Below are 23,395 nucleotides of genomic sequence, written 5' to 3' on the forward strand. Positions count from 1 at the left end.
TGTCATACCCAAGAAGACTCGAGGCTGTAAACTCTGCCAAAGGTGTTTCAACAAAGTATTGAGTAAAGGGTCTGAATACTTATATAAATGAGATATTTCAGTTTCTTATTTTGTATACAATTGTATGAAAAATGTTTTTGCTTTGTCATTATGGGGTATTGTGTGTAGATTGAGGGGGGGGGGATTGAACCATTTTAGAATAATGTACTGTATACCCTCCCTTTGCAAACCCTATCCTAGATCAGAACTCCTACGGAGATGCTTCATAAATACAGGCACTAGTCTATAATAACACATGGCATGGGAATGTAGCCTATTAGAAGTGTTTAGTAAAAAACGACTGCTGCTTTGCATTGGTTATTAACTTTTAGTACTCAACATACTACAACATCCACCACCATACTTTTAGTTCAATGCAACTGAGATCTTCTAGACTGAAGACAGACAACAATGACAAGACACATTTCTACAAAAATATGACATTTATTCAGATTAATAATTCAAGAAAATAGTCTAAGTGTAACATTTATAATTCTTACAAGAAGAAAATACAGTACAAATCCTTTCCAGGAGAGGGAGAGTGAGAGAAAGAGTGGGGAGCAAGAGCGGGGACAGAGGGGACCAAGGGAGAGAGAGGGGAGCCGGTGAATATGGAGTCTCTTTTGGTTCTGCGTATCACCATCCAAAGCGAGACACCAGCTTCTCCTGATCATCCAGGTCTTTCTGCACCTTCTTCCTCATGTAGAATATGGGACAGTCCCGGCTGGATAGAGGGATAGACAGCAACATTTACTTATAAATAATAATATCATATATACAGTGGGGTCCTAAATTATTGACAACCTTGATAAAGATGAGCAAAAATGTATAAAATAAATTATTAAAATACTGTATGCTCCATAAAAATGCGGATTAATATTATTTTATGCTTATATCATTGCTCAGAGAAAGAGATTTTGATTAGGTAATACTTTTGTTTCTCCCGTTTACAATACCTCACCTTGCGAGGGTACTGAGCCTTTTTCTAAAATGTTTTATGAGTTGGAGAATCCAATATGAGGGATTTTAGACCATTCCTCCATACAGAATGCTTCCAGATCCTTGATATCCTTTGTCTGTGCATATGGACTGCCCTCCTCAATTCAAACAACAGGTTTTCAAATGGGTTTGAAGTCTGGAGACTGAGATGGCCATTGCAAAATGTTGATTTAGTGGCCAATAAAAATGTATTTGTGGATTTTGATCTGTGAATGGGGTTATGGTCTTGCTGGAAGATCCACTTGAGGCCAAGTTTCAGCCTCCTGGCAGAGGCAACCAGGTTTTTGCCAAAAATATCCTGGTACTTGGTGAAGTACATTATCCCACTGGCCTTAACAAGGGGCCCCAGGAACAGTGGAAGCAAAATAGCCCCATAAAATCAAAGATCCATGAAAATAGAGCTCTCTGGCCACGCACACCAGGGGTGGGTTTGGCGTCGAAATGAGAATGCATCAGCAGAACAGAACCCCATACCTACTGTAAAATATGGTGGTGGATCTTTGATATTATGGGACTATTTTTGCTATTTTCACAGGAGATATGCTCCCAGAAACGTAATACAACCAATATAGTGTGCAACTTTCTTTTTATACAGTTTACCGTCCGTCAGAACCTACAAAAAGGTTTGGGTGTGTCTCAGCCCATGCTTTTTAAGGGACTGCTGCTCTGACAGTTGGTTACTGGAGGGTTGAACTGTGTTACAGGGGTTGAAAGGGGGAAGGGGGATACCTAGTCAGTTGTTCAACAATGCATTCAACTGAAATGTGTCTTCCGCATTTAACCCAACCCCTCTGAATCAGAGAGGTGCAGGAGTCATTTAACCCAACCCCTCTGAATCAGAGAGGTGCAGGAGTCATTTAACCCAACCCCTCTGAATCAGAGAGGTGCGGGGGGGGGCTGCTTCAAGGTGTTTCACCTGTACTGCTCATCCTAATATTTATATATTTCTTAATTCCGTTTTTTTTTTTTTTTAGATGTGTGTATTGTTGTGAATTGTTAGATACTACTGCACTGTTGGAGCTAGGAACGCAAGCATTTTGCTACACCCACAATTACATCTGCTAAATATGTGAATGTGACCAATAACATTTGATATTTAAGAGTGGTGATATTAACCACCTCACATTTTTTCTTTTAAATGTTTTTCAAGCTCTGTGAAGTTGGTTGTTGATCATTGCTAGCCATTTTCATGTCTTGCCATAGATTTTAAAGCTGATTTCAATAAAAACTAGGCCACTCAGGAACATTCCATATCGTCTTGGTAAGCAACTCCAGTGTGTATTTGGCTTTGTGTTTTATGGTATCGTCTTGCTGAAAGATGAATTTGTCTCACAGTGTCTGTTTGAAAGCAGACTACATCAGGGTTTCCACTAGGATTTTGCCTGTGCTTATCTCTATTCCGTGTCTTATTATCCTAAAAAAAACTCTAGTCTTTGACGATGACAAGCATACCCATAACACGATGCAGCCCCCAACATGCTTGAAAATATGAAGAGTGGTACTCAGTGATGTGTTGTATTGGATTAGCCCCAAACATAACATGTTGTATTCAGGACATAAATTGTATTTCTTTACTACATTTTTTGCAGTTTTACTTTAATGCCTTGCTTCAAACAGGATGCATGTTTTGGAATATTTGTTTTATTCTGTGCAGGCTTCTTTTTACTCTGTCATTTAGGTTAGTATTGTGGAGTAACTACAATGTTGTTGATCCATCCTCAGTCATCTCTTATCACAGCCATTAAACTCTAACTGTTTTTTAAAAAAGTCACCATTGGCCTCATGTTGAAATCCCTGAGCGGTTTCCTTCCTCTGGCAATTGATTTAGGACGGACGCCTGTATCTTTGTAGTGACTGGGTGTATTGATACACCATCCAAAGTGTAATTAATAACTTCACCATGCTCAAAGGGATATTCAAAGGCTGCTGTTTTTATTAGTTCAGAGTGGCTCTGTGTGTAACATATGTTGATGTGTAGTTCAGAGTGGGTCTGTGTGTAACATATGTTGATGTGTAGTTCAGAGTGGGTCTGTGTGTAACATATGTTGATGTGTATTTCAGAGTGGGTCTGTGTGTAACATATGTTGATGTGTAGTTCAGAGTGGGTCTGTGTGTAACAGATATGTTGATGTGTATTTCAGAGTGGGTCTGTGTGTAACATATGTTGATGTGTATTTCAGAGTGGGTCTGTGTGTAACAGATATGTTGATGTGTATTTCAGAGTGGGTCTGTGTGTAACATATATGTTGATGTGTATTTCAGAGTGGGTCTGTGTGTAACATATATGTTGATGTGTAGCTCAGAGCGGGTCTGTGTGTAACAGATATGTTGATGTGTAGTTCAGAGTGGGTCTGTGTGTAACAGATATGTTGATGTGTAGTTCAGAGCGGGTCTGTGTGTAACATATATGTTGATGTGTAGCTCAGAGCGGGTCTGTGTGTAACAGATATGTTGATGTGTAGTTCAGAGTGGGTCTGTGTGTAACAGATATGTTGATGTGTAGTTCAGAGTGGGTCTGTGTGTAACAGATATGTTGATGTGTAGTTCAGAGTGGGTCTGTGTGTAACAGATATGTTGATGTGTATTTCAGAGTGGGTCTGTGTGTAACAGATATGTTGATGTGTATTTCAGAGTGGGTCTGTGTGTAACAGATATGTTGATGTGTATTTCAGAGCGGGTCTGTATGTAACAGATATGTTGATCTGTAGTTCAGAGTGGGTCTGTATGTAACAGATATGTTGATGTGTAGTTCAGAGTGGGTCTGTGTGTAACAGATATGTTGATGTGTAGTTCAGAGCGGGTCTGTGTGTAACAGATATGTAGTTCAGAGTGGGTCTGTGTGTAACAGATATGTTGATCTGTAGTTCAGAGCGGGTCTGTGTGTAACAGATATGTTGATGTGTATTTCAGAGTGGGTCTGTGTGTAACAGATATGTTGATGTGTATTTCAGAGTGGGTCTGTGTGTAACAGATATGTAGTTCAGAGTGGGTCTGTATGTAACAGATATGTTGATGTGTAGTTCAGAGTGGGTCTGTATGTAACAGATATGTTGATGTGTAGTTCAGAGTGGGTCTGTGTGTAACAGATATGTTGATGTGTAGTTCAGAGCGGGTCTGTATGTAACAGATATGTTGATGTGTAGTTCAGAGCGGGTCTGTATGTAACAGATATGTTGATGTGTAGTTCAGAGCGGGTCTGTGTGTAACAGATATGTTGATGTGTATTTCAGAGCGGGTCTGTATGTAACAGATATGTTGATGTGTAGTTCAGAGCGGGTCTGTGTGTAACAGATATGTTGATGTGTAGTTCAGAGCGGGTCTGTGTGTAACAGATATGTTGATGTGTAGTTCAGAGCGGGTCTGTGTGTAACAGATATGTTGATGTGGGTTTATGTGTGGTAATTGTCCAACGTGAGTGTATGCTGCTGGTACAGACGTTGCACTTCAGGTGCATTAAAGGATCCCTGCACTGCATATTTCAGAAGTGAATACAGAGTATCTCCCGTTTCAGAAGTGAATACAGAGTATCTCCCGTTTCAGAAGTGAATACAGAGTATCTCCCGTTTCAGAAGTGAATACAGAGTATCTCCCGTTTCAGAAGTGAATACAGAGTATCTCCCGTTTCAGAAGTGAATACAGAGTATCTCCCGTTTCAGAAGTGAATACAGAGTATCTCCCGTTTCAGAAGTGAATACAGAGTATCTCCCGTTTCAGAAGTGAATACAGAGTATCTCCCGTTTCAGAAGTGAATACAGAGTATCTCCCGTTTCAGAAGTGAATACAGAGTATCTCCCGTTTCAGAAGTGAATACAGAGTATCTCCCGTTTCAGAAGTGAATACAGAGTATCTCCCATTTCAGAAGTGAATACAGAGTATCTCCCATTTCAGAAGTGAATACAGAGAATCTCCCATTTCAGAAGTGAATACAGAGAATCTCCCATTTCAGAAGTGAATACAGAGAATCTCCCATTTCAGAAGTGAATACAGAGAATCTCCCATTTCAGAAGTGAATACAGAGAATCTCCCATTTCAGAAGTGAATACAGAGAATCTCCCATTTCAGAAGTGAATACAGAGAATCTCCCATTTCAGAAGTGAATACAGAGAATCTCCCATTTCAGAAGTGAATATAGACTATCTCCTGTTTCAGGAATGTCACCTATGTCCAAAATTATCTTTAGATTATAAACAAACTTGGAGCTTGACATCACCCTGTGAGAGTCACATTAACGATGTACCGGCAAGTAACTTTCAAACACATATCTGTATACCAATTGTATGTATTTGTATGTGTGTGTGTGTGTGTGTACCTGGTACAGAGCACATCCTCATGGAGAGAGCCCTGACAGCGTTGACACTGTGTCCACAGGCGAGAGAAGCGCTCCTCCAGAGTACTTAAGTGGAAGATCTAGAATTCAGAGAAATTCACCATTAGTGAGTATTCAGAGAAATTCAACATTAGTAAGTACAAATCAGGAGAAATTCACCATTTGTAAGTACAAATCAGGAGAGATTCACCATTAGAAAGTATACTGAACAAAAACATAAAACGCAACATGCATAAATTTCAAAGATTTTGCCGAGATACAGTTCAAATAAGGAAAACAGTTCAAATAAGGAAATCAGTCAATTTGAATAAATTCATTATGCCCTAATCTATGGATTTCACATGACTGGGCAGGGATACAGCCATTGGTGGGCATAAGGTCACCCACTGCGAAGCCAGGTCCAACCAATCAGAATGAGTTTTTCCCCACAAAAGGGCTTTATTACAGACTAAAACTCCTCCGCAACCCCCTCCCCCCTCTGACGATCCCGCAGGTGAAGAAGCAAGATGTGGAGATTCTTGGCTGGGTAGTGAGTCTGCGGTAGTGAGGCCGGTTGGATGTACTGACGAATTCTATAAAACAACTTGTGGCGGCGGCTTATGGTAGAGAAATGTATGTTCAATTCTCTGCTAACAGCTCTGGTGGTCATTCCTGCAGTCATCATGCCAATTGCACGCTCCCTGTGGCATTGTGTTGTGTGACAAAACTGCATATATTAGAATGGCCTTTTATTGTCCCTAGCACAAGGTGCACCTGTGTAATGATCATGCTGTTTAATCAGTTTACTGATATGCCACACCTGTCAGGTGGAGAAATGCTCACAAACAGGGATGTAAACAAAATTGTGCACAAAATTTGAGAGAAATAAGCTTTTTCTGGGATATTTTATTTCAGCTCATGAAACATGGGAACAGCACTTTCCATGTTGCATTAATATTTGTAGTTTTTGATATTTTTGTTCAGTGTAGTTATCAGATGGATTCACCATTAGTAAGTAGTTATCACCACGTCACCTTGACACACCCCAATGTACGCATGTAGTATCCCTGTTACATTAAATATTTAGCATCAGATTAACAGAACAGGTTGATATATTAGCTCCTAATGAACAGGACCCAGATTAACAGAACAGGTTGATATATTAGTGCCTAATGAACAGGACCCAGATTAACAGAACAGGTTGATATATTAGCTCCTAATGAACAGGACCCAGATTAACAGAACAGGTTGATATATTACTGCCTAATGAACAGGACCCAGATTAACAGAACAGGTTGATATATTAGCTCCTAATGAACAGGACCCAGATTAACAGAACAGGTTGATATATTAGCTCCTAATGAACAGGACCCAGATTAACAGAACAGGGTTGATATATTAGCTCCTAATGAACAGGACACAGATTAACAGAACAGGTTGATATATTACTGCCTAATGAACAGGACCCAGATTAACAGAACAGGTTGATATATTACTGCCTAATGAACAGGACCCAGATTAACAGAACAGGGTTGATATATTAGTGCCTAATGAACAGGACACAGATTAACAGAACAGGTTGATATATTACTGCCTAATGAACAGGACACAGATTAACAGAACAGGTTGATATATTAGTGCCTAATGAACAGGACACAGATTAACAGAACAGGTTGATATATTAGTGCCTAATGAACAGGACCCAGATTAACAGAACAGGGTTGATATATTAGTGCCTAATGAACAGGACACAGATTAACAGAACAGGTTGATATATTACTGCCTAATGAACAGGACCCAGATTAACAGAACAGGTTGATATATTACTGCCTAATGAACAGGACACAGATTAACAGAACAGGTTGATATATTAGTGCCTAATGAACAGGACCCAGATTAACAGAACAGGGTTGATATATTAGTGCCTAATGAACAGGACACAGATTAACAGAACAGGTTGATATATTAGTGCCTAATGAACAGGACCCAGATTAACAGAACAGGGTTGATATATTAGTGCCTAATGAACAGGACACAGATTAACAGAACAGGGTTGATATATTGTACCTCTTTCTGGTACAGCTCCGACTCCTTCTTCTTACAGAAATCACACACAGCCGCTGTGGACAGGAAAGCAGAGATTACAAATCACACACAGCCGCAGTGGGCAGGACAGCAGAGATTACAAATCACACACAGCCGCTGTGGGGAGGAAAGCAGAGATTACAAATCACACACAGCCGCCGTGGACAGGAAAGCAGAGATTACAAATCACACACAGCCGCTGTGGACAGGAAAGCAGAGATTACAAATCACACACAGCCGCAGTGGGCAGGACAGCAGAGATTACAAATCACACACAGCCGCAGTGGGGAGGACAGCAGAGATTACAAATCACACACAGCCGCAGTGGGGAGGACAGCAGAGATTACAAATCACACACAGCCGCTGTGGGGAGGACAGCAGAGATTACAAATCACACACAGCCGCTGTGGGGAGGACAGCAGAGATTACAAATCACACACAGCCGCTGTGGGGAGGACAGCAGAGATTACAAATCACACACAGCCGCTGTGGGGAGGACAGCAGAGATTACAAATCACACACAGCCGCTGTGGGGAGGAAAGCAGTGATTTCAAAACACAGTTTTGTACAACTAACCTAACACACAATTCAGTCCCATTCAAAATCCTATTTTCCCTAACCCCTTTACATAACCCTAACCTTAACCCCACTAGAAATAGCCTTTGACCTTGTGGGGACCAACAAAATGTTTGTTTGTTTACTATTCTTGTGTCATACTTAAACACGTACACACACGTACACAAAGAGAATGGATTAGTGGGAACACACAGCCACAGTAGAAAGAGGATGGATTAGTGGGAACACACAGCCACAGTAGAAAGATGGATGGATTAGTGGGAACACACAGCCACAGTAGAAAGATGGATGGATTAGTGGGAACACACAGCCACAGTAGAAAGAGGATGGATTAGTGGGAACACACAGCCACTGTAGAAAGATGGATGGATTAGTGGGAACACACAGCCACAGTAGAAAGAGGATGGATTAGTGGGAACACACAGCCACTGTAGAAAGAGGATGGATTAGTGGGAACACACAGCCACAGTAGAAAGAGGATGGATTAGTGGGAACACACAGCCACAGTAGAAAGAGGATGGATTAGTGGGAACACACAGACACTGTAGAAAGAGGATGGATTAGTGGGAACACACAGCCACAGTAGAAAGATGGTTGGATTAGTGGGAACACACAGCCACAGTAGAAAGAGGATGGATTAGTGGGAACACACAGACACTGTAGAAAGAGGATGGATTAGTGGGAACACACAGCCACAGTAGAAAGATGGATGGATTAGTGGGAACACACAGCCACTGTAGAAAGAGGATGGATTAGTGGGAACACACAGCCACTGTAGAAAGAGGATGGATTAGTGGGAACACACAGCCACAGTAGAAAGATGGATGGATTAGTGGGAACACACAGCCACAGTAGAAAGAGGATGGATTAGTGGGAACACACTGCCACTGTAGAAAGATGGATGGATTAGTGGGAACACACAGCCACTGTAGAAAGAGGATGGATTAGTGGGAACACACAGCCACTGTAGAAAGAGGATGGATTAGTGGGAACACACAGCCACTGTAGAAAGATAATGGATTAGTGGGAACACACAGCCACTGTAGAAAGATGGATGGATGGATTAGTGGGAACACACAGCCACTGTAGAAAGATGGACGGATGGATTAGTGGGAACACACAGCCACTGTAGAAAGAGGATGGATTAGTGGGAACACACAGCCACTGTAGAAAGAGGATGGATTAGTGGGAACACACAGCCACTGTAGAAAGAGGATGGATTAGTGGGAACACACAGCCACTGTAGAAAGATAATGGATTAGTGGGAACACACAGCCACTGTAGAAAGATGGATGGATTAGTGGGAACACACAGCCACTGTAGAAAGAGGATGGATTAGTGGGAACACACAGCCACTGTAGAAAGAGGATGGATTAGTGGGAACACACAGCCACAGTAGAAAGATGGATGGATTAGTGGGAACACACAGCCACAGTAGAAAGATGGATGGATTAGTGGGAAAACACAGCCACAGTAGAAAGAGGATGGATTAGTGGGAACACACAGCCACAGTAGAAAGAGGATGGATTAGTGGGAACACACCAACAAACTGATAAATGACTCTCACACACACAGTACATTATTAATCTCTCTCACCATCGTCCTTCAGCACTGCTCTGCAACCGATACAGGCGCTCCTCTTGGTGGCGAAGGCCATGAGCCCCCCCACCCTGGAGGTCAACACTGTCTTACAGCGCGTGTGATCCCCCTCTGAAACACACAGCAACTTTATTACTGCAATACGTCTAACAGCAGCAGCAGTCATGGTGTGTATGTATTTGTGCATGTGTGGGTGAGTGAGTGAGAGGGTCGAGAGAAAGGAAGAGACCCTGTGTGTGTGTGTGTGTGTGTGTGTGTGTGTGTGTGTGTGTGTGTGTGTGTGTGTGTGTGTGTGTGTGTGTGTGAGGCATGCTGACTCACTCAGTAAGACGCTCTCTGCTTTGCTCTCTCCCAGGATGGGCTCAAAGATGCGGAGCAGTGGCTTGGAGAGCTGTTGTTCCAGGTAGTACTGGGTGTCAATGGGAATGTTGTTCTCCAGAACATAGATTGGGTCCTACACACACACAATATAAATGACTTGTGTGAATGTTAATTCATTTACACCTTCATACGGCACACCGACAATCACATGAATATTTCCAATAGCCTCCAACAGACACACACAGTTCTCACCTCAGACTTCATGTATGCTGCTACTCCTTTGGCAGCTTTGATGATGACATAGGGAACTCTGTCTCCCAGTTGAGGGGCGCTACCCGCGTCTCTCTTCTTCATCCTGCAGAGGGGTCAGAGGTTATCAACTGGTAACAAGGATAAAACAACTTTTATTTGGATGAGCTTCCATCAACCGTTCCAATCCAGCCATTACAATGAGACGTCCACCCCATTTCTCCCTGTACCAGCCTCCAATGTTCCTCCTCTCTCTGTGCCTCTCTCCATCTCTCCCTCCTTACCTCTCGGCCAGCTCCACATGCGCCTGCTTGGCAGTGTACTCCTGGGCTGTGCGGGTCAGCTCCTTGGTGATAACCAGCTGGCTGATGTCGATGCGGTTACACAGCAGGTCAGAGATCACCTCTTTGGCGTGGGCCACCGCACCCTGGGGATCTCTGTGTAGAGAGACCAGGAGGGAGGGAGGGTAGAGAGACCAGGAGGGAGGGAGGGTAGAGAGACCAGGAGGGAGGGAGGGTAGAGAGACCAGGAGGGAGGGAGGGTAGAGAGACCAGGAGGGAGGTAGGGTAGAGAGACCAGGAGGGAGGGAGGGTAGAGAGACCAGGAGGGAGGGAGGGTAGAGAGACCAGGAGGGAGGGAGGGTAGAGAGACCAGGAAGGAGGGAGGGTAGAGAGACCAGGAAGGAGGGAGGGTAGAGAGACCAGGAGGGAGGGAGGGTAAAGAGACCAGGAGGGAGGGAGGGTAAAGAGACCAGGAGGGAGGGAGGGTAGAGAGACCAGGAGGGAGGGAGGGTAGAGAGACCAGGAGGGAGGAAGGGTAGAGAGACCAGGAGGGAGGGAGGGTAAAGAGACCAGGAGGGAGGGAGGGTAGAGAGACCAGGAGGGAGGGAGGGTAGAGAGACCAGGAGGGAGGGAGGGAGGGTAGAGAAACCAGGAGGGAGGGAGGGAGGGTAGAGAGACCAGGAGGGAGGGAGGGTAGAGAGACCAGGAGGGAGGGAGGGTAAAGAGACCAGGAGGGAGGGAGGGTAAAGAGACCAGGAGGGAGGGAGGGTAGAGAGACCAGGAGGGAGGTAGGGTAGAGAGACCAGGAGGGAGGGAGGGTAGAGAGACCAGGAGGGAGGGAGGGTAGAGAGACCAGGAGGGAGGTAGGGTAGAGAGACCAGGAGGGAGGGAGAGTAGAGAGACCAGGAGGGAGGGAGGGTAAAGAGACCAGGAGGGAGGGAGGGTAGAGAGACCAGGAGGGAGGGAGGGTAGAGAAACCAGGAGGGAGGGAGGGAGGGTAGAGAGACCAGGAGGGAGGGAGGGAGGGTAGAGAGACCAGGAGGGAGGGAGGGTAGAGAGACCAGGAGGGAGGGAGGGTAGAGAAACCAGGAGGGAGGGAGGGAGGGAGGGTAGAGAGACCAGGAGGGAGGGAGGGTAGAGAGACCAGGAGGGAGGGAGGGTAGAGAAACCAGGAGGGAGGGAGGGAGGGAGGGTAGAGAGACCAGGAGGGAGGGAGGGTAGAGAGACCAGGAGGGAGGGAGGGTAGAGAGACCAGGAGGGAGGGAGCGTAGAGAGACCAGGAGGGAGGGAGCGTAGAGAGACCAGGAGGGAGGGAGGGTAGAGAGACCAGGAGGGAGGGAGGGTAAAGAGACCAGGAGGGGGGGGGGGGAAGAGAGACCAGGAGGGAGGGAGGGTAGAGAGACCAGGAGGGAGGGAGGGTAGAGAGACCAGGAGGGAGGGAGGGTAGAGAGACCAGGAGGGAGGGAGGGTAGAGAGACCAGGAGGGAGGGAGGGTAGAGAGACCAGGAGGGAGGGTAGAGAGACGAGTAGTGGAGTGAGGGAGGGTAGAGAGATGAGGGAGAGAAGGAGCAGAGTCATTTATTTGATTCATTTAACCAGGTTAGTCTCGTTGAAATAAAACTTTTTCAGGAGAGGCCTGGACCAAGACAGAAGCAACATCAGATTCAGACATGACATCAACCAGACAAAACTTACATCAATACAACAAGCAGCATGTCAGTAACAAACATGTACACAACACAAATATCTAGATTGTAGTCCAATATTCTGAAAGGTTCTGCAGCGGCAAATGAAAACAAGTTTCTTATTGGACACGTTAAGATAATGCCTCCCACTTTCACTCTGTTACGGACCTACTGAACAGGACCCGTCTATCAGAATGTTCTAGGTGGTACCTACCTGTCTATCAGAATGTTCTAGATGGTACCTACCTGTCTATCAGAATGTTCTAGGTGGTACCTACCCGTCCAGCAGAATGTTCCAGGTGGGACGGACCCGTCCAGCAGAATGGTCTAGATGGTACCTACCTGTCTATCAGAATGTTCTAGATGGTACCTACCCGTCTATCAGAATGTTCTAGATGGTACCTACCCATCTATCAGAATGTTCTAGATGGTACCAACCTGTCTATCAGAATGTTCTAGATGGTACCTACCTGTCTATCAGAATGTTCTAGATGGTACCTACCTGTCTATCAGAGTGTTCTAGGTGGTACCTACCCGTCTATCAGAATGTTCTAGATGGTACCTACCCGTCTATCGGAATGTTCTAGATGGTACCTACCCGTCTATCGGAATGTTCTAGATGGTACCTACCCGTCTATCAGAATGTTCTAGATGGTACCTACCCGTCTATCAGAATGTTCTAGATGGTACCTACCCGTCTATCGGAATGTTCTAGATGGTACCTAACCGTCTATCAGAATGTTCTAGATGGTACCTACCCGTCTATCAGAATGTTCTAGATGGTACCTACCCGTCTATCAGAATGTTCTAGATGGTACCTACCCGTCTATCAGAATGTTCTAGATGGTACCTACCCGTCTATCAGAATGGTCTAGATGGTACCTACCCGTCTATCAGAATGTTCTAGATGGTACCTACCCGTCTATCAGAATGTTCTAGATGGTACCTACCCGTCTATCAGAATGTTCTAGATGGTACCTACCCGTCTATCAGAATGTTCTAGATGGTACCTACCCGTCTATCAGAATGTTCTAGATGGTACCTACCCGTCTATCAGAATGTTCTAGATGGTACCTACCCGTCTATCAGAATGTTCTAGATGGTACCTACCTGTCTATCAGAGTGTTCTAGATGGTACCTACCTGTCTATCAGAATGTTCTAGGTGGTACCTACCTGTCTATCAGAGTGTTCTAGATGGTACCTACCCGTCTATCAGAATGTTCTAGATGGTACCTACCCGTCTATCAGAATGTTCTAGATGGTACCTACCTGTCTATCAGAGTGTTCTAGGTGGTACCTACCTGTCTATCAGAGTGTTCTAGGTGGTACCTACCTGTCTATCAGAGTGTTCTAGATGGTACCTACCTGTCTATCAGAATGTTCTAGATGGTACCTACCCGTCTTTCAGAATGTTCTAGATGGTACCTACCCGTCTATCAGAATGTTCTAGATGGTACCTACCCGTCTATCAGAATGTTCTAGATGGTACCTACCCGTCTATCAGAATGTTCTAGATGGTACCTACCCGTCTATCAGAATGTTCTAGATGGTACCTACCTGTCTATCAGAATGGTCTAGGTGGTACCTACCCGTCTATCAGAATGTTCTAGATGGTACCTACCCGTCTATCAGAATGTTCTAGATGGTACCTACCGTCTATCAGAATGTTCTAGATGGTACCTACCTGTCTATCAGAATGTTCTAGATGGTACCTACCTGTCTATCAGAATGTTCTAGATGGTACCTACCCGTCTATCAGAATGTTCTAGGTGGTACCTACCCGTCTATCAGAATGTTCTAGGTGGTACCTACCCGTCTATCAGAATGTTCTAGGTGGTACCTACCCGTCTATCAGAATGTTCTAGGTGGTACCTACCCGTCTATCAGAATGTTCTAGGTGGTACCTACCTGTCTATCAGAATGTTCTAGGTGGTACCTACCTGTCTATCAGAATGTTCTAGGTGGTACCTACCTGTCTATCAGAATGTTCTAGATGGTACCTACCTGTCTATCAGAATGTTCTAGATGGTACCTACCTGTCTATCAGAATGTTCTAGATGGTACCTACCTGTCTATCAGAGTGTTCTAGATGGTACCTACCTGTCTATCAGAATGTTCTAGATGGTACCTACCTGTCTATCAGAATGTTCTAGATGGTACCTACCTGTCTATCAGAATGTTCTAGATGGTACCTACCTGTCTATCAGAATGTTCTAGATGGTACCTACCTGTCTATCAGAGTGTTCTAGATGGTACCTACCTGTCTATCAGAATGTTCTAGATGGTACCTACCTGTCTATCAGAATGTTCTAGATGGTACCTACCTGTCTATCAGAATGTTCTAGATGGTACCTACCTGTCTATCAGAATGTTCTAGATCACAGGTGTCAAACTCATTCCACGGGGGGCCGAGTGTCTGCGGGTTTTCGCTCCTCCCTTGTACTTGATTGATGAATTAACATCACTAATTAGTTAGGAACTCCCCACACCTGGTTGTCTAGGGCTTTATTGAAAGGAAAAACCAAAAACCTGCAGACACTAGGCCCTCCGTGGAATGAGTTTGACACCCCTGTAGATGGTACCTACCTGTCTATCAGAATGTTCTAGATGGTACCTACCCGTCTATCAGAATGTTCTAGATGGTACCTACCTGTCTATCAGAATGGTCTGCAGGCAGGTGTTGATCAGAATGTTCTAGATGGTACCAACCTGTCTATCAGAATGGTCTAGATGGTACCTACCCGTCTATCAGAATGTTCCAGGTGGTACCTACCCGTCTATCAGAATGTTCTAGATGGTACCTACCCGTCTATCAGAATGTTCTAGATGGTACCTACCCGTCTATCAGAATGTTCTAGATGGTACCTACCCGTCTATCAGAATGTTCTAGATGGTACCTACCCGTCTATCAGAATGTTCTAGATGGTACCTACCCGTCTATCAGAATGTTCTAGATGGTACCTACCCGTCTATCAGAATGTTCTAGGTGGTACCAACCCGTCTATCAGAATGTTCTAGATGGTACCAACCTGTCTATCAGAATGTTCTAGGTGGTACCTACCCGTCTATCAGAATGTTCTAGGTGGTACCTACCCGTCTATCAGAATGTTCTAGGTGGTACCAACCCGTCTATCAGAATGTTCTAGATGGTACCAACCCGTCTATCAGAATGTTCTAGATGGTACCTACCCGTCTATCAGAATGTTCTAGATGGTACCTACCCGTCTATCAGAATGTTCCAGGTGGTACCTACCCGTCTATCAGAATGTTCTAGGTGGTACCTACCCGTCTATCAGAATGTTCTAGGTGGTACCTACCTGTCTATCAGAGTGTTCCAGGTGGTACCTACCCGTCTATCAGAATGTTCTAGGTGGTACCTACCCGTCTATCAGAATGTTCTAGATGGTACCTATCCGTCTATCAGAATGTTCTAGATGGTACCTATCCGTCTATCAGAATGTTCTAGATGGTACCTATCCGTCTATCAGAGTGTTCTAGATGGTACCTACCCGTCTATCAGAGTGTTCTAGATGGTACCTACCCGTCTATCAGAATGTTCTAGATGGTACCTACCTGTCTATCAGAATGTTCTAGATGGTACCTACCTGTCTATCAGAGTGTTCTAGGTGGTACCTACTCGTCTATCAGAATGTTCTAGATGGTACCTACCCGTCTATCAGAATGTTCTAGATGGTACCTACCTGTCTATCAGAGTGTTCTAGGTGGTACCTACCTGTCTATCAGAATGTTCCAGATGGTACCTACCCGTCTATCAGAGTGTTCTAGGTGGTACCTACCCGTCTATCAGAATGTTCCAGGTGGTACCTACCCGTCTATCAGAATGTTCTAGATGGTACCTACCCGTCTATCAGAATGTTCTAGATGGTACCTACCCGTCTATCAGAATGTTCTAGGTGGTACCAACCTGTCTATCAGAATGTTCCAGATGGTACCTACCCGTCTATCAGAGTGTTCTAGGTGGTACCTACCCGTCTATCAGAATGTTCTAGATGGTACCTACCCGTCTATCAGAATGTTCTAGATGGTACCTACCTGTCTATCAGAGTGTTCTAGGTGGTACCTACCTGTCTATCAGAATGTTCCAGATGGTACCTACCCGTCTATCAGAGTGTTCTAGGTGGTACCTACCCGTCTATCAGAATGTTCCAGGTGGTACCTACCCGTCTATCAGAATGTTCTAGATGGTACCTACCCGTCTATCAGAATGTTCTAGATGGTACCTACCCGTCTATCAGAATGTTCTAGGTGGTACCAACCTGTCTATCAGAATGTTCCAGATGGTACCTACCCGTCTATCAGAGTGTTCTAGGTGGTACCTACCCGTCTATCAGAATGTTCCAGGTGGTACCTACCCGTCTATCAGAATGTTCTAGATGGTACCTACCCGTCTATCAGAATGTTCTAGATGGTACCTACCCGTCTATCAGAATGTTCTAGGTGGTACCAACCCGTCTATCAGAATGTTCTAGATGGTACCAACCCGTCTATCAGAATGTTCTAGATGGTACCTACCCGTCTATCAGAATGTTCTAGATGGTACCTACCCGTCTATCAGAATGTTCCAGGTGGTACCTACCCGTCTATCAGAATGTTCTAGATGGTACCTACCCGTCTATCAGAGTGTTCTAGATGGTACCTACCCGTCTATCAGAATGTTCTAGATGGTCCCTACCCGTCTATCAGAATGTTCTAGATGGTACCTACCCGTCTATCAGAATGTTCTAGATGGTACCTACCCGTCTATCAGAGTGTTCTAGATGGTACCTACCCGTCTATCAGAATGTTCTAGATGGTCCCTACCCGTCTATCAGAATGTTCTAGATGGTCCCTACCCGTCTATCAGAATGTTCTAGATGGTACCTACCCGTCTATCAGAATGTTCTAGATGGTACCTACCCGTCTATCAGAGTGTTCTAGATGGTACCTACCCGTCTATCAGAGTGTTCTAGATGGTACCTACCCGTCTATCAGAATGTTCTAGATGGTCCCTACCCGTCTATCAGAGTGTTCTAGATGGTACCTACCCGTCTATCAGAATGTTCTAGATGGTACCTACCCGTCTATCAGAATGTTCTAGATGGTACCTACCCGTCTATCAGAATGTTCTAGATGGTACCTACCCGTCTATCAGAATGTTCTAGGTGGTACCAACCCGTCTATCAGAATGTTCTAGATGGTACCTACCCGTCTATCAGAATGTTCTAGATGGTACCTACCCGTCTATCAGAATGTTCTAGATGGTACCTACCCGTCTATCAGAATGTTCCAGGTGGTACCTACCCGTCTATCAGAATGTTCCAGGTGGTACCTACCTGTCTATCAGAATGTTCTAGATGGTACCTACCCGTCTATCAGAATGTTCTAGATGGTACCTACCTGTCTATCAGAGTGTTCTAGATGGTACCTACCCGTCTATCAGAATGTTCTAGATGGTCCCTACCCGTCTATCAGAATGTTCTAGATGGTACCTACCCGTCTATCAGAATGTTCTAGATGGTACCTACCCGTCTATCAGAATGTTCTAGATGGTACCTACCCGTCTATCAGAATGTTCTAGATGGTACCTACCCGTCTATCAGAATGTTCTAGGTGGTACCTACCCGTCTATCAGAATGTTCTAGGTGGTACCTACCCGTCTATCAGAATGTTCTAGGTGGTACCTACCCGTCTATCAGAATGTTCTAGGTGGTACCTACCTGTCTATCAGAATGTTCTAGGTGGTACCTACCTGTCTATCAGAATGTTCTAGGTGGTACCTACCTGTCTATCAGAATGTTCTAGATGGTACCTACCTGTCTATCAGAATGTTCTAGATGGTACCTACCTGTCTATCAGAATGTTCTAGGTGGTACCTACCTGTCTATCAGAATGTTCTAGATGGTACCTACCTGTCTATCAGAATGTTCTAGATGGTACCTACCTGTCTATCAGAATGTTCTAGATGGTACCTACCTGTCTATCAGAATGTTCTAGATGGTACCTACCTGTCTATCAGAATGTTCTAGATCACAGGTGTCAAACTCATTCCACGGGGGGCCGAGTGTCTGCGGGTTTTCGCTCCTCCCTTGTACTTGATTGATGAATTAACATCACTAATTAGTTAGGAACTCCCCACACCTGGTTGTCTAGGGCTTTATTGAAAGGAAAAACCAAAAACCTGCAGACACTAGGCCCTCCGTGGAATGAGTTTGACACCCCTGTAGATGGTACCTACCTGTCTATCAGAATGGTCTAGATGGTACCTACCCGTCTATCAGAATGGTCTAGATGGTACCTACCCGTCTATCAGAATGTTCTAGATGGTACCTACCTGTCTATCAGAATGTTCTAGATGGTACCTACCTGTCTATCAGAATGGTCTGCAGGCAGGTGTTGATCAGATTGGCCACCAGGGTACAGTTGTCCCGGCGGACCGTCTCGATACCCTTGCAGTCCATCTTGTCGTGAGTGTCGGCGCTGGAGGAGAAGTATAGGCCTGCGTAGCGCTTCTTGTTGATCAACAGGTAAGGGTAGTACACCTGAAGGGAGGAGAGAGAGAGTGGAGAGAGCGATAAGAGGGAGTTTAACTAGTCTTTCTTTGACTGTGGAAGGAGCTCATAGTAGCCCCGATTCAAGTCCAATAGGGACAGGAGAAGAGATGAGAGTATGGATGTTAGTTATTTGACCATCCAAGAGAGGATGCACATAGCTTTATTCCAGACTAAACAAAATACAAAGTAGTACAAGCTAGCTTGCTCTAGCACTAGACGTGGGTGATGTTCATTAGGGAACACTGTCGATGCAACATAAACATTTTTAGTTTTTCCTAATTGGACAACTCCAGGTAGTACACATATAATTAAATATTTTAATAGGATCTCTGTGGTAGTACCTTCTGGTTTCATCATTCCCCCCCAGAGGTTAGGGTTTTCAAACAATAGAGTTTCACTCCGTTTTAAAACGTTTCCTACCAACTGAACATCACTCAGGGCTATTAGCAGCAGTGTTTTAAATAGTGAACTGGTACCTTCTCAAACTCCAGTTTGATGGGAGGGGTGAAGTGGGAGGAGACCCACTCTGCCGCCTCCCTCCCAACCTCCATGGCCTTGCTCACAGTGTCCACGCCTAGTTTGACCATGACGGAGTCCGTGTCCCCGTAGATGACCTGACACACACACACACACACACACACACACACACACACACACACACACACACACACACACACACACACAGACAGACAGACAGGACAAACAAGGACAGTTATGAAAGTAGAATAACTTAAAGGAGAAGAAGAAAGGGATGAAGGTCCCAAAAGAAAGGGCAGGTTAGGATGATGTAATGACTGTCCTCGCTCTCCTCTCTCACCTTGGCATCGGCTTGGTAACCGTTGGCGATGGTGTACTTGGATTCCACCAGCTGTTTGGTCTGCTCAATCATCTGTCTGCCAAACCCAGTAACACTCTGGAAACACAGGGAGAGGTTAGGAACACTGGTGACACTCTGGAAACACAGGGAGAGGTTAGGAACACTGGTGACACTGGAAACACAGGGAGAGGTTAGGAACACTGGTGACACTCTGGAAACACAGGGAGAGGTTAGGAACACTGGTGACACTCTGGAAACACAGGGAGAGGTTAGGAACACTGGTGACACTCTGGAAACACAGGGAGAGGTTAGGAACACTGGTGACACTCTGGAAACACAGGGAGAGGTTAGGAACACTGGTGACACTCTGGAAACACAGGGAGAGGTTAGGAACACTGGTGACACTCTGGAAACACAGGGAGAGGTTAGGAACACTGGTGACACTCTGGAAACACAGGGAGAGGTTAGGAACACTGGTGACAGTCTGGAAACACAGGGAGAGGTTAGGAACACTGGTGACAGTCTGGAAACACAGGGAGAGGTTAGGAACACTGGTGACACTCTGGAAACACAGGGAGAGGTTAGGAACACTGGTGACACTCTGGAAACACAGGGAGAGGTTAGGGACACTGGTGATACTCTGGAAACACAGGGAGAGGTTACGAACACTGGTGACACTCTGGAAACACAGGGAGAGGTTAGGGACACTGGTGATACTCTGGAAACACAGGGAGAGGTTAGGGACACTGGTGATACTCTGGAAACACAGGGAGAGGTTAGGAACACTGGTGACAGTCTGGAAACACAGGGAGAGGTTAGGGACACTGGTGACAGTCTGGAAACACAGGGAGAGGTTAGGGACACTGGTGACAGTCTGGAAACACAGGGAGAGGTTAGGAACACTGGTGACACTCTGGAAACACAGGGAGAGGTTAGGAACACTGGTGACACTCTGGAAACACAGGGAGAGGTTAGGGACACTGGTGACAGTCTGGAAACACAGGGAGAGGTTAGGGACACTGGTGACAGTCTGGAAACACAGGGAGAGGTTAGGAACACTGGTGACACTCTGGAAACACAGGGAGAGGTTAGGAACACTGGTGACACTCTGGAAACACAGGGAGAGGTTAGGAACACTGGTGACACTCTGGAAACACAGGGAGAGGTTAGGAACACTGGTGACACTCTGGAAACACAGGGAGAGGTTAGGAACACTGGTGACACTCTGGAAACACAGGGAGAGGTTAGGAACACTGGTGACACTCTGGAAACACAGGGAGAGGTTAGGAGAACTGGTGACACTCTGGAAACACAGGGAGAGGTTAGGAACACTGGTGACACTCTGGAAACACAGGGAGAGGTTAGGAACACTGGTGACACTCTGGAAACACAGGGAGAGGTTAGGAACACTGGTGACACTCTGGAAACACAGGGAGAGGTTAGGAACACTGGTGACACTCTGGAAACACAGGGAGAGGTTAGGAACACTGGTGACATGCTGGAAACACAGGAAGAGGTTAGGAACACTGGTGACACTCTGGAAACACAGGGAGTTTAGGAACACTGGTGACACTCTGGAAACACAGGGAGTTTAGGAACATTGGTATTTCCAAGACGTCTTAAGACGTGTCCAAAGACATCTAGACATCTTTATGTCTCAAGACATGGTGTTGGCTGGGTATGTAAATACAAACAGGACATTGTCTGGATGCCTACAGCTCCACTGGCCTGGGGTCCTGGTCCCAGTTTCCCAGTTTGAAACACTGAGCTTGAGGAAACTGGGAAGGGTGCTCACCTGTGAGATCTCAAGGCAGGGCAGCTTGCCCACCTGAGCCCCTGTAAAGCCATAGACGGAGTTGGCGCTGATTTTAAGAGCGAGCTGTCGGCCGTCAAGGACCTGTTTCTTGAAAGGATCCGTTTCCTTTTTCAGCTCCGCTTTGGCCCTGAAGACATGGAAAGGGGGTCAGAAACAACAACCACAACTTCCATTTGTTAAGCACTGTTCATTCACTGTTTGTTAAGGTCTGCATGGAATGACTTGTGTCCAGGATGAATTGGCTCATATACAACTCAGCTTTGGTCATTTGATGGCACAAGAGTTTAATTAATTGCTGTCTCTGCCTGGCCGGTTCCCCTCTCTCCACTGGGATTCTCTGCCTCTAACCCTGTTACAGGGGCTGAGTCACTGGCTTACTGGTGCTCTTTCATGCCGTCCCTAGGAGGGGTGTGTCACTTGAGTGGGTTGAGTCACTAACGTGATCTTCCTGTCTGGGTTGGCGCCCCCCCTTGGGTTGTGCCGTGGCGGAGATCTTTGTGGGCTATACTCGGTCTTGTCTCAGGATGGTAAGTTGGTGGTTGAAGATATCCCTCTAGTGGTGGGGGCTGTGCTTTGGCAAAGTGGTTATATCCTGCCTGTTTGGCCCTGTCCGGGGGTATCATCGGATGGGGCCACAGTGTCTCCTGACCCCTCCTGTCTCAGCCTCCAGTATTTATGCTGCAGTAGTTTATGTGTCGGGGGGCTAGGGTCAGTTTGTTATATCTGGAGAACTTCTCCTGTCTTATCCGGTGTCCTGTATGAATTTAAGTATGCTCTCTCTAATTCTCGCTTTCTTTCTCTCTCTGAGGACCTGAGCCCTAGGACCATGCCTCAGGACTACCTGGCATGACGACTCCTTGCTGTCCCCAGTCCACCTGGCCGTGCTGCTGCTCCAGTTTCAACTGTTCTGCCTGCGGCTATGGAACCCTGACCTGTTCACCGGACGTGCTACCTGTCCCAGACCTGCTGTTTTCAACTCTCTAGAGACAGCAGGAGCGGTAGAGATACTCTCAATGACCGGCTATGAAAAGCCAACTGACATGTACTCCTGAGGTGCTGACTTGCTGCACCCTCGACAACTACTGTGATTATTATTATTTGACCATGCTGGTCATTTATGAACATTTGAACATCTTGGCCATGTTCTGTTATAATCTTCACCCGGCACAGCCAGAAGAGGACTGGCCACCCCTCATAGCCTGGTTCCTCTCTAGGTTTCTTCCTAGGTTTTGGCCTTTCTATGGAGTTGTTCCTAGCCACCGTGCTTCTACACCTGCATTGTTTGCTGTTTGGGGTTTTAGGCTGGGTTTCTGTACAGCACTTTGAGATATCAGCTGATGTAAGAAGGGCTATATAAATACATTTGATTTGAATTATCTTTCGGGCGAGTCTAATGACTAAGAACCTGGGTTAACAGCACACTTAAAATGTCACAAATCTACAAGAACCACCTGTCTTCCCCAAGCCATCTTTTGGCCATTATATTTATGTAACCTGTATTTAAGCAGGGAGTCCCATAGAGAAACAAGTCTATTTGGCAATGGAGCCCTGCATCTCAAGACCAGCAAGCAATTACACATTAAGTTACAAACAGAAACAGTTCAATCAAGACAGAACACACAAAGACGCAAACAAACCCAAAATTCTAAGAGGAATAGTCTGCATAAAGACAGCCCTCATATACTCTATAGCAGTGTTACTGATCCTAGATCAGATTGAGAAACCTAAGAGATGTGCATAGACCCTCGTTTCAGCTGACTCAGAGTCAGTGCTTACTTCTTCCTGGCAGAGAGCAGGTCCTCCAGGATATCAGGCAGAAGTCCCTTCCTCACCGAGCTCTTAACAAACAGGTCTCCTGTGGGAGTCTTGATGAAGTCCTCTGGGGTCAGACTAAGGAGACAAGACACCCATGTCACTCACAAAATCTACCTCGGTCGACCAATCAAGGATGCAGTCAAAACACTGGCTGAGGTTTTCACAGCCACCTGTTGCAGAGCCCTGCCGTAGCTAGACTAGGGTTGGAATGAAAACCTACAGGAAAGTATCTCTCCAGGAACACGGTTGGAGTTA

General features: G+C 45.5%; 1 protein-coding gene and 1 long non-coding RNA gene across 3 annotated transcripts in view; one reads left to right on the top strand and one right to left on the bottom strand.

Moving 5' to 3' along the window:
- Nucleotides 1-23,395, top strand: part of LOC139579785 (uncharacterized) — a 98,812-nt gene that overhangs the window by 32,446 nt on the left and 42,971 nt on the right. The window lies entirely within an intron of this gene.
- Nucleotides 462-23,395, bottom strand: part of LOC139576248 (DNA polymerase delta catalytic subunit-like) — a 40,362-nt gene continuing 17,428 nt past the window's right edge. The window contains exons 16-27 of one of the 2 annotated variants that reach the window (XM_071402120.1): nt 23,102-23,215; nt 21,305-21,452; nt 19,510-19,605; nt 19,169-19,306; nt 18,505-18,680; nt 10,459-10,611; nt 10,178-10,280; nt 9,926-10,058; nt 9,602-9,715; nt 7,412-7,464; nt 5,348-5,445; nt 462-763 (exon numbers count right to left, since the gene is read on the bottom strand). In XM_071402120.1, coding sequence (XP_071258221.1) covers nt 676-763; nt 5,348-5,445; nt 7,412-7,464; nt 9,602-9,715; nt 9,926-10,058; nt 10,178-10,280; nt 10,459-10,611; nt 18,505-18,680; nt 19,169-19,306; nt 19,510-19,605; nt 21,305-21,452; nt 23,102-23,215 — 1,414 coding nt within the window. In that variant the 3' untranslated portion in view covers nt 462-675. Of the gene's footprint in view, nt 764-5,347; nt 5,446-7,411; nt 7,465-7,899; nt 7,957-9,601; nt 9,716-9,925; nt 10,059-10,177; nt 10,281-10,458; nt 10,612-18,504; nt 18,681-19,168; nt 19,307-19,509; nt 19,606-21,304; nt 21,453-23,101; nt 23,216-23,395 lie in introns of those variants that run through there. The other variant, XM_071402218.1, reaches the window with a different exon arrangement.

The sequence above is a fragment of the Salvelinus alpinus genome, chromosome 1, assembly GCF_045679555.1.
Source record: "Salvelinus alpinus chromosome 1, SLU_Salpinus.1, whole genome shotgun sequence".
Taxonomy (NCBI): domain Eukaryota; kingdom Metazoa; phylum Chordata; class Actinopteri; order Salmoniformes; family Salmonidae; genus Salvelinus; species Salvelinus alpinus.